Raw genomic sequence first — 11312 nt, 5'->3', positions numbered from 1 at the left:
CTCGATGAACTCGGAGAACGTGTAGTAACCGACAGGCAATGTCAACATGTGCGATTCCCTGCCATCAGTAACAACCACGTGATTACATGAGGACGACAAGTAGTAGCGCTTCGGGTTATCCACTCCTTTCACCAAGATGTCCGATTCGAAACCAAGGATCGATCTGATCTCTGGTGCATTCGTGAAATCGATCATGTAGAAGTGATCTACCGTGATATGGAACGCATTCTCGCCGCTATACACCAATTCGAACAGGGAATCACTTGCATTCAGCTTTGCAATGATCGTTTCGATGTCGTATACACCGCGTGGTATCGCGATCTCTTGAATCGTAGCGCCAGCATTGATTAGCACCACTTGGTCAGTCGGCACGTTGTGCAACACGAAGTCCGTATACAACGACACAGACGAGATGTAGCACTGGTCGAACGACAGAGGATTGTCCAGCTTCACTTCCTTCTTCGTGGTATTACCGAACACTTCGATCATACTGAACTGGTTTGCAGAGACAATCGTTGGGGGTGACGATGTCACCCCCGGGGGATAGCGAAGCTTCCCCCATCGATGAAGGCACTTCATCATACACGTCCTCAATCGTCAACTGGAGTTCGAATTCGCCGTTCAGTCGCATCATCTTGCCATCCATATCGCGGAACACGAACATCAATTGATCAAACCGAGTGATCATTGGTATGCACACGTCTTCCACAGTTCGCACGTAGTCAGCCGTTGGATCGTCAATGATCATCGTGGTGAGCAGGTTGTTGTTCTGGTTGGCAATCTTCAGGTCCGATGATCGCACGATCGTCGAGTAGACCTGAATCACTTGTCGATTTCGCGTGATATCAATCACGTTCGATCCACTGAACGAAGCAGGTAGAATGACCGTTCGTCCATCGAAGCCGAGGATCTCACGAATGTCAGGTGCATCTGTGAAGTCAATGGTGTGTGGGGACTGAATCCAGATACAACCGAACGACGAGGCATTCGTCGATATGGAAAATGTAGTATCGGTCATCATATTGAGCAAGGCAATGATCTCACTGATCGTGTAATAACCAGCAGGGATTGTTACCTTCTCGTCATTCGAATTCGTGACAATGTTCGTCGTGTCAACGTTGTTGAACATAGCCTGGGCATCCTTGGGTCGAAACAGGACAGTCATGGAAGTGATATAAGGATTCTTGTACTTGTAGGGGTTGATCCAGGTGAATGAGCCGTTGGTAGGTGAGCCTTGAATAAGCATGGAGTAGTGCATGGTGTTTCTCTCTTTACCATTATATAAAGGGCAGACAATTACCACATTGGCAGAAAATGGCCGAAAAGGTTTTCGCGCTTTATGCGCCATTTCCCTACTACTTGCAGTGATCGAAGGCAGCTTCAAACGCATCAACAACCAGACCTTCGATATCAGCACGAAGGAGCAGACCAAGACACTCATGACTTGCACGGACAACAAGCGATGGATCTTGGACGACAACGTGCATACACTAGCATTCGCGCATTACCGATTGAAGAACATGTAAAAAAAAGTCGTTTTTACTTTGTTTATTTATCAAATAGTGTATAAAGGGCAGACAATTACCACATTGGCAGACAATGGTCGAAAAGGTTTTCGCGCTTTTTGCATCGTGGTACTCGAGGTAGGCAATGGGCAGCAATGGTCAAAAAGGCAGCCAGGTAGGAAATGATAGAAAAATGGTTTCGCGCGATATTTGCGCCATTCCTATACTACTTGTTATGATTATAATATGTACATCACAGTAAACAAAAATACACTTCCATTTTGAACCTAGTCACCGCCACAGTCACCGCCGCCACCGTCACCGTCAAAGTTACTGGCACTGTCTGCTGGTGCAGGAGGGAACCACTTATCAGCATTATAGCAATAAATTAATTCCAAAGTATCTAAAACATCTGAAGAATCTGAAGAATTTGAAGATTTAATTCTTTTAGCTAAGGCTCGATTATCTTTGATAAAAGATTTAGATTGTTCGGCTAGCTCCCGCCATTCTCTTGTTACTCTTATGCGGTCTTCTTCGGTTACATCCCTAATTTTGCATGCTGGAATACCACCCCATATTTCTCCCTTTGGTACCAATACATTAGGCAAGAGTATAGATCCCGGGGTGATCATTGAACCGCTGCAAATGTGACAGCCTTTGCCAATTATTGAGCCTGTACCAATATAACAGAGTGGATCGATAACACAGTCCTCAAGGAGACAGCCTTCCTTAATAACACTTCTTCTCCCAATTACTGTTGGAAGTAAAAAGGGATTTCCACTAGCATGGATTGTAACATTGCTACAAATTTGGGAATAAGGCTTGACTTTAACCTTATATCCATCAGCTAAAGGTTCATAAGACAAATATAGATTACCATGAATAGTAGATCCATGCCAAACAGAAGATTTTATGGCTAACTTAACATCTCCCGTAAGGACAGCTGTATCATCAATATAATTTTTCTTTGGATATTCCTGATCAAAATGACGAATTTCTGGAGTTGAAGACCAATATAAATGTGATATTGCTTTTGCCTAGATATTACGAATAATAACTATTCCAACAATTCTTATAGATAAAGTGCTAACATTATCTATAACAATAATGGTCGCGAACGCGATAGAGATTATGTCGCCTATTATCATGTTGTATTATATAGTTTTTCGATATCAGATTATTGCGATGGTATTTCTTTTTATAAATAACAGAGCCACTTCTCACGTTAGAGTTAAACTGAAAAATGACGCTCTGTTATTTTTCCTAACCTCTAAAACAAACAATAGAATCAAAATTCATTTCTTTGTCTAAAAAGGAAGAAAACAGCTGAGGCTGAGCATCGGGATAACTACATAAGGCATTTTCTTCCACACAATACGGGGTAAACACAGTTTCAGGAAGTTGTTTCAGTATGGAACATAACGTTTCGGGAGTTGCTTTGAGCAAGTAATTCTTCTCTGCCATGGCAGCCGCAATCTCCTGTTGATGGTTTCCCATCAGGCTTTCATTTACAACAACGACTAGACTCCGCTTTGCCCGTAGCGAATCGAGAATCGTTCCAGCACCTTAACAAAACAATAGAAAGATCAGCTTATACCTGCATGACCTACCACTAGGTCCACATTCTTTATGTATCCCGCTAAAGAATCGCAGTAGTCAAAAGCAACTATCCGTATCTAGGACGTGAAAACGGAAGTCGGTTAAAACATTGTATTTCCCATAATACTCATCATCGTATTCCTTTGCAGATGATCCATACTGCATGTACACTATAGAAAACTGTAGAGAGGCTACCGTCTCCACAAAGGCTTTAGAACATGCCACTTTGATAAGACTGTCAAAGCCTGTTGTTCCCACGGTAATCAGCAGTGCCTTAGGCCTGGCGGACATGGCTAAAGTTGAACTTAAGATTTACAACAAACAAAGAAAAGCCTATAGTACGGTTAGATATAAAATGTCCCGCTGACACAACCACCGCAGAGAAAGCTCTCGGCAGCTTTGAGGTTCAGCAATCTTCTATGCTGGTGTAGATATCATACAAGTGACTTTCACACTTGCAGATTAACGTCCCAGCAACAAAGCAAAGAAAGTCATACTTACCTAAACAAAAAAGTGAGAATTGTGGAACCAACTAGTTTATGATGAGTTATGAAGCATGAAGCCTATTCAAGTTGATGTAAAGGGTAATATCTGCCATTTTTGATCACTCCATACACATAGAAATAGGCTAAGATGGATCGAAAAAAGAAGAAAAAGAACTGCTTCGTGGCTGTGATATACTGTTTGCGGGATCATTTTTTCTTTTTTCATATCATGAATAGGCAGTCTGCTTTAAATGAAAGTGATCCAGTGGATGTGTTGTCACCATGTAGTTCGTCAGGTATTCAATGAAGTCGAATACGTTGGAAAATGCATCGCAGAGACCAAAGCCTCGTATTTTTATTTTAAGATTATTAGCTAGATGTCAATGGGTAGTAGCCTTTATGGGATATCCAAAGGAGAAAGTTTCTTTCACCGTATACGACTCATCTGTGTCAGGGAAAAAGGAGATTTGTGAGAGTTATAAAGAATTTGAGACTCCTAGTGCGAGATGGAGTCCATGTATACTCTCAAGTGACTACAAAATCAACACGCGAAGTGATCTATCGTACGAACCAGCCTAACTCCCACCATTTCATGTAGGAAATAACCTGTACTCTATCACGCTCGATTACTACACCTCCTATTTACAGCATGTCATTCATATTCAGGTGCTCCAGTAGATTACATTAGGTGATGGGTCACACCTAGGCGCAAGGGAATGATGTCTGTGTTTTCCCATCGTGTATTCCGTTTGTTCATTGATGGCGTCAATTTTGAACTGCTCCCTCCCTACTTCCGGCAAGAGAGACTGCCTTGCTCGTAGCGACAGAATGGGTTCCCATCTATTTTAGATCGAAGAATACATCGATGAGTGGCTCCATTTCTTCGCTCTCTCTCGACTCCTATTACCCCAGTTCTGAGTATCTTAGTCGTTCTCGAAGCCGCGAGATGGCTTCCAACGAAGTGTCTGTGAAAAACCTGCCTCCACGCAAGTCCCCTCCCAACGAAGACTACTATCGAACTCCTGTCTGGCTCATAGGTCGCAACTATTAATCCTGCATAATCTATTCCATTTTCCCTTTCCTGTTTTCAAACCATTTTGGCATTTTGTTCTAACAAACCATTTCTCTTTTTTACTATTCCTGTTGTCGTTCTAGTTTAACCTGATGCAACCTGATCCAACCTGATCCAACCTGATCCAACCCAATCGAATCGAATCGAATCGAATCGAATCGAATCGAATCGAATCCTCCCCATTTCCATTCCAATTCCAATTCCAATTCGGTACTTTGTATTAACAAACACACCGCAAAAAACACCCGAAGTTACATGAAATCATCATCATCATCTCCCATCGTCTCCAGCTCCAGCTTCCAACGCAGAATACCTCCAATGCCTCCGAACCCGCGCACGAACTGCGCTCCCTCCTGCGACTTGTTCGTGATAATCTCCAGCGTGGTTCCAAAGCTCTTGTAGTTCTCCGCGAGCCACTCCAGGAACAGATCCTTCTCCACCGTCTCCATGTCCAGACCCGTCATGGGGTCCTTGAAGAACGCGCCGTCCGTGCACTGCTCCTCGGTGAGGTACAGCGTGTTCAGCTGGCCGGCCGAGTTCTTCACCACCACGCGGTTCACCGCGAGGTTCTCCCAGACGATCAGCGTCTCCACCGCGCCCATCTCCAGGCACTTCAGCGTGTCCTTCACGCCGTAGCAGTACTTCCCGCTGTCCTTCGCCAGCTCGTCGAAGTACTGCGAGATCAGCTTCTTCTCTTGCACGAACTTCACGTTCGCCAGCGTGTCCGCAGACAGCTCGATCGCCTGGTTGAACCCGTTATCCCCGCCGTACGACACGTCCACCACCTTCACCACCGCGTTCTTGATGCGCGGATCCAGCATGTCTGCCGCTCAGCCCTCTCTCTCTCTCCTACCCGACGTGTACAGCTCGTCTTTCAGCTCGGCGGAACCGGCCAGCACGATGCCCGCCATGTTCACCTTCTCGTTCTCCACGAAGAACTGCACGCACAGCTCGCACACCTTCCGCACGTAGTTGTGCCGCTTCTCCAGACGCAGACGCGCGAATCGCAGCGCCGACTGGCCTCCACGGCCGTGCTTCTTCGGCAGATCCACCGTGAAGCGGTGCAGGACGTTGCGCGAACCGCCGGACACCGTGCCGAACAGGCAGCCCGAACCGTCCATCACCACGAAGCCGAACGTCGAGTCGTCCTGGAGCAGCTCAGCCAGCGCCTCGGTGTGGAATTTGTTGTCGCACAGGTAGAGGGAGGTGTTGATGGGACGGAAGGGCTCGAACGCGTACGACATCTTCTTTTCTTTGCCATCGTCGTTGATGCAGGTACCACAGTACACGACCAAACCGTTGGGAGGCACACGAGTGAAACTAGGACATTACAACACACATCAAAAACGAACAGCTTCAGCTTTTGCTGGGTCGAGGTAATGGCACTCAGGACAGAGAGACGATTTACACGAGATTTAATATTCGAAGCTGTTCCATATTCAGTGTTAAGCATGTTCACAGAGTTGGCAATCTACGCACGTCAAGAAATCCAAATCGCCGCGAACCTGATCTCCAGGACGAATAATCAGCGAAATCATAGAAGTTCCGTTTCTAAGTTATTAATCGGAGAGAAGCTAAGTGTACCCCTTTGCGTTTTCCAACGTCTTAATCAGCTTCTTGATTCTCCACATCTCCACGTTTTTGTCTTCAGGTGTCATACTGTTGAAGTCCTACGCATTACTGACGACTAGAATAACAATCCCACAGTCATGATTTTCCTCTCCTCGATTTGGTACTAAAATATGTGGGAACCATTCATATACAGGTAAAAACCGCGGTTCTACCAATTTCACATTGAGAGATGCTCTAATACGGATAATATACACACAAAATAAGGGGACACACATAGAATTGGTTACTGAAGAAAACAAATACATCAATAGAGCAATGAATAGAAAACTACAAATCTATGAATATTTCATTGCTTGAATCCATTACCACAATCTTTCTAACATTATTATTAATGGACTACGCAAAGAATTGTAACTGGCCCGATGAGCTTGTCACCTTTAGGGAAAACAAAAATCCATATTCTCGGAGGATTAAATGCAATTTCCATTCTTCTGTCGTGTTTGATCATTTGGATTTTGCCATTCTTCCAGAGCGGAGTATAGTATAATAAATATCGCATCAAATTTAGCGAATTTGTAAAGAGTTGTTTTCCTCCATGTTTTTGTCTCAGAGAATGTATACGATGCACTATTGAATTGAGTGGATAGTCCCCTTATCTGTGCTATTCTGATTTGCATTTGTTGCTTATACTGTATTATCTACAAAGCGCACGTCCATATTACCATCATATTTATTGTGCATACTCTCTGTCTCATGAATTCTTAGTATTGTTTCTTTCTTTTGGCAACCATCATTGCACTTGTTGTTGAGTTGGCAGTTTTATGTTCTGTATTCCAAGGCCTAATTATTATCCAAGTAATTTTACCGCTCTCCAAACACATAGGAAAACCCCACCTGGAACAACACAGTCTACGAGGTGGAGAACAACCTCATGCGTATCATTAAGCAAGAAGACTGGATCAGTTCATCTGTATGCGTCCTCTTCTTCGTTCCCTCTATTCCCTAGAACACATATCACTGCTGTGGACTTGTTTCGCCCAACGATCTTCTAGGAAAGAACACGACCTGGGAAGGCTCTTATTGTCTCTATCCAGACCCTCATTCGTGTGACTCCATTTTGGATATATCCTGGATTGAACTGGAATTCGGTTTTCTTCACACAGGCGCTCATTTTCTCGTTCGATATTCTTATCCTCGTGTCTTCGTTGAATGTGCTGAATCTGTTCGCGACTGTGGCTTATAGCTTGTATTACTTGACTTGTTTCCGATCGCTGTTGTTATTCAAAGCGGAGGCCGATGATCGGGAGGGAAGCCATTTCAATAGCGAACTAGGTGAATCGATGTTACGAAATAGTAATGATAATTATTTTATTCAGGAAGCTGAAGTTTGATGACGGTTTTTGTTTGTGGTAATTTTAGTTCATTGTTTTTTTCACATACATTCTATTTTGTGTCCTTGTATCTTCTGATTCCTTTCTGTTACGTATATAGGTCTTCTGCTATGAGTTCTCCCTCACTTGTTGATGACGAAATCCAAAACCTGAAAAACAAGGTGATAATGCTCGAACAGGAGAAGCTAGAGTTGGCAAGGAGATTACAGCAAAAGGAAATCAAGCTTTTGGAAAAGGAGTGCTGTAACGATGCAGCGAGTGATTCGGATGACTTATATCTTAGTGACGAATATGACAGTGATGTTGATGAAGAATATGTAGAGATGCAAGCCGAAATGGAGGTGGAAAATTTGCGCCATCTATTTCAAGTTGCCAAGAGAGACGCGGAAGAACAAAAGAGACAATACGAAGAACAAATCAATGAAAACAGTTTGGTACTCAAAGACTTGTATCAGCAAATCAAGGGTTTACGAATCCTTGAAGAGCAGGAGGAGGAGATTAAAAAGGAAAATAAAACATTGAAATCGACTATTCAGAGGCTGCTAACACAACATCAGCAAGAAGTAGTCCTACTCAATCACAGAATTAACGATACAACAGATACATCTAAGAAAGTCCAGTCCTTAGAGCGAAGTGTCATGACACTTTCGAAGGAAAGAGACGCGCTGAAAGCAAAAGTAACCAAACTGGAGAGCGACGATGGAGGTCGAAAGATGAGCGGCTCTTCTGAAGCGTACGAACTCGTACAGCTGCGGAAGACCAACGAAATGCTTCTGGGAGAGATTAATACTCTGCATGATACACTCAATGAAGAAACCGGCGCAAACAGAGCAGAAGTCGCATTAGTCGAATGTTTCGAGATCATAAATGACTGCATAGAAGGAAAATGGGTCAATCACGTTTGTCCGTTGTGTAACCGGACGATTCCTGGGAAGAACTGTGACCTTTGCACTGCTTTTCAGAGAATAATCCTGCTAAAAGAGGAAAAGTCTAAAGCGGAAAAAGGACATGAGGAAGAGGAGATTCAAGATGGGAACGTTCCGGTTTTAATGCTCATTGTGGTAGTAGTCGTCATTCTAATAATTATTGCTTGTTGGTTCCTAAGTTTCTTTTCTTGTTCGAAAAACAATTTTGCAGTGCACCTTTTTTGAGTTTTTCCTCTACTCTCCCCCTGAAATCGTACAGCTCGTATTATTATGGGACCCAAATTGTGATCAATAAGGGGACATAATTAGGATTATGTTCCAGTGTTTTTCGATAATCATTACATTTCTCCCGTTTTGCTGGGTTATCTATAATGGCTGAAAATACGGAAATCGAAAGCTTAAAGAGAGAGTTTGAGAACGCGGCTGCCGAGCTGAAAGAAGCTAAAGATCGCGATGCTACTGGAAGTGGTAGATTGTTGTTTGATTTGGGTAATCTTTTTTAGATACGACTAGCTCTGATGGAGAGCACACGACTGAGTGGCTTAAGAAGAAAACGGAGGATCTTCGCGCACAAATCCTTAGTAAACTTCCTGAAGACAAAAGAGAGGCGTGGATCGCCCAGGGAGCTGGAGTTCTTGAGAAATATGGTTTGGTTGAAGAAAGCAAGGAGTTTGCAAATACTCTCCTCCAGAAGGGAGCTGAGCTTCTGAAAGAGAACGCCGAGCTGCGTACGCTGTAGAGATGCTCAGGATTACGTCTAGGCAAAACGGTGAAGCAGATTACGGATAATCCTGAGATGCAAGAGCAGATGAAGGCTCGTTTGGAGGAGCTGAAGGAGAGCGAGCTGTCGAAGAAGGGCAAGGATGCGTTCGAGACTGTCAAGAACGATAAGCAGACCCAAAAGGTGTGCAATGCAGGATTTGTCTGTGATTCGTAGCTTATGGAAGAGGGAAAGAAGGTGATGGGTGATCTGATGAAGAGCGAGGAGGCGAAGGAAATGCTGGACATCTCGAAGAGCCTGCTTTCGGAGTTCACGTCCTCGGAGATGGTGAGCAGCGCCGTGTCGAAGATGAAATCGACGTGGAACGAGAAGGGCGAGGAGCTGACGGAGAAGGGCAAGGAGTTCGTGGAGAAGGGAATCGAGCAGGCGCAGAAGGCGTCGAAGGAGAAGAAGGAGAAGGAGAAGAAGGGCAAGAAGGGCAAGCATCATCACCACAAGCACGAAGAGGTAGAGGAGTGGGCGTGGAGTGGTGATGCGTAGAACGCCATGGTGGAGCGATCGTCGGCTCTGATCGACACGGTGGTGGAGAACCGCGCGAAGATCGCGGAGATGGGCATGAAGGTGCTGGAGAAGGTGCAGGAGGACGACACGGGCAAGAAGATGCTGGGCAAGGGTCTGGAGTACATGAAGAAGATCAAGGAGGAGGGAGGCATCGAGGGCGCGCTGAAGAAGGGTCAGGCGATCATGGCGGACGACAAGCAGCGCGATGAGATGATCGAGAAGGTGAAGACCGCGGTGCTGGACTTCCTGCTGAAGGTAGGCGGCGGCGGAGCGCAGCGGTGACGTGCAGTACATTCCCTCGATCGAAGTGCCCGTGCTGAAGGGCAAGTACGGCGAGACCAAGTACAAGATCAGCAACATCGATCTCTCGGGATTCAAGCTGAAGTCTTCGGACGGTGGGCGTTGACCGGGTGCTTCACGCGTAGTGATGGTGCGATTCATCCTGAACCGCGGCAAGCTCGACGGCGCCAAGCTGCGCGTGGGCGTGCGCAACCTCAAGCTGAAGATCAAGAAGATCAAGTGCAAGATCGACAAGCGGAACTTCCCCAAGTACAAGGGCGACTTCACGCTGGACTGCAGCACGCGCGAGGTAGGCTCGGCTCCATTGTTCACGATGGTTAGGCCATGTTCGGCGTGGCGTTCAAGCTCCGCGTGGTGGACGACAAGCCGCAGCTGGAGATCCAGCACCCGTATCTGAAGCTGCCCGATCTGGAGCTGGTGGTGAAGCACAACAGCATGGCGGGCGTGGTGAACACGGTGCTGAAGATGTTCAACGGCATGATCTGCAGCCGCATCGAGTCCCAGGTGTCCAAGATGATTATCGTACGCGGTGAGGAAGGGAAGTGACGGGTAGGAGAAGAGCAACCAGCTGCTGGAGCCGGTGAACAACCTGGCGGTGCAGTACTGGCCGACGCTGACGCAGATGGTGGACACGTCGGCGATCACGAAGGCGAAGGAGCGCGTGGACAAGGACGGCCACGTGGTGAATCGCGATCTGAGCAAGGAGCTCACGGAGATCGAGGTGGAGTTCATGGACGGACCGATCGGTCTGGATCTCTACCAGTCCTACCCGACGGAGCCCGCCGTGTGCAAGGTGAAGCGGTTCAACCACGGACCGCGCAACAGCCGCCTGCAGGCCGAGAAGAGCGGACTGATCAAGCCGCACGACTACATCATTGCGATCAACGGCGTGGATGTGACCACGATGGAGTACGACGCGGTCATCGAGATGCTGGGCAACGTCGTGCGACCCTTCGATGTGATCTTCGGACGCGAAATCATGAGCGATGCGGAGAAGAAGTCCAGCGGGTCTTCTTCTTCGGAGTCGGAGTCGGAGTCGGAATCGTCGTCTTCGGACAGCGAGAAGCCCAAGAAGAAGAGCAAGAAGAGCAAGAAGGCGTCGAGCAGCTCGTCGAGCGAGAGCGAGTCCAGCTCGGAGTCGGAGGAGAAGCCCAAGAAGAAGAGCAAGAAGGCTGCGAAG

General features: G+C 46.3%; 4 protein-coding genes; 1 reads left to right on the top strand and 3 right to left on the bottom strand.

Annotated features, from left to right (window-relative positions):
- Positions 1-1565: 1565 nt before the first annotated feature.
- On the bottom strand, positions 1566-1881 carry GSBLH_T00001598001 (uncharacterized protein; the record flags this gene model as incomplete). XM_013040026.1 has 2 exons in its annotated part: positions 1566-1731; positions 1763-1881. 2 exons carry the CDS (start codon positions 1879-1881, stop codon positions 1665-1667), a joined length of 186 nt encoding a protein of 61 aa, XP_012895480.1. The 3' UTR covers positions 1566-1664.
- An 887-nt stretch (positions 1882-2768) lies between these two features.
- On the bottom strand, positions 2769-3599 carry GSBLH_T00001597001 (uncharacterized protein; the record flags this gene model as incomplete). XM_013040025.1 has 4 exons in its annotated part: positions 3428-3599; positions 3213-3397; positions 3103-3181; positions 2769-3070 (listed from the first exon to the last, which is right to left on the bottom strand). Exons 2-4 carry the CDS (start codon positions 3393-3395, stop codon positions 2769-2771), a joined length of 564 nt encoding a protein of 187 aa, XP_012895479.1. The 5' UTR covers positions 3396-3397; positions 3428-3599.
- A 1296-nt stretch (positions 3600-4895) lies between these two features.
- Positions 4896-6331, bottom strand: GSBLH_T00001596001 (uncharacterized protein). XM_013040024.1 has 5 exons: positions 6246-6331; positions 6167-6212; positions 6014-6132; positions 5515-5981; positions 4896-5490 (listed from the first exon to the last, which is right to left on the bottom strand). The coding sequence occupies exons 1-5, from the start codon at positions 6290-6292 to the stop codon at positions 4913-4915; spliced, it is 1257 nt and encodes a 418-aa protein (XP_012895478.1). The 5' UTR covers positions 6293-6331; the 3' UTR covers positions 4896-4912.
- Positions 6332-7734: 1403 nt separating this feature from the next.
- Positions 7735-8775, top strand: GSBLH_T00006297001 (uncharacterized protein; the record flags this gene model as incomplete). The annotated part of the gene is made up of 1 exon (XM_013040023.1): positions 7735-8775. One exon carries the CDS (start codon positions 7735-7737, stop codon positions 8773-8775), a length of 1041 nt encoding a protein of 346 aa, XP_012895477.1.
- Positions 8776-11312: the final 2537 nt, after the last annotated feature.

The sequence above is a fragment of the Blastocystis hominis genome (assembly GCF_000151665.1).
Source record: "Blastocystis hominis, Singapore isolate B (sub-type 7) whole genome shotgun sequence assembly, scaffold_12".
In the NCBI taxonomy this organism is placed as follows: Eukaryota; class Bigyra; order Opalinata; family Blastocystidae; genus Blastocystis; species Blastocystis hominis.
Note: the sequence above shows the minus strand (reverse complement) of the source record. Positions and strands in the feature narration are given on the sequence as shown.

Coding starts and splice junctions, on each gene's coding strand:
- GSBLH_T00001596001 (XM_013040024.1), bottom strand. CDS start 6,292: ATGTGGAGAATCAAGAAGCTGATTAAGACGTTGGAAAACGCAAAGGG. Junction 6,133..6,166: donor TTATTCGTCCTGGAGATCAG/GTTCGCGGCGAT, acceptor TGACGTGCGTAG/ATTGCCAACTCTGTGAACAT. Junction 5,982..6,013: donor ACCCAGCAAAAGCTGAAGCT/GTTCGTTTTTGA, acceptor GTAATGTCCTAG/TTTCACTCGTGTGCCTCCCA.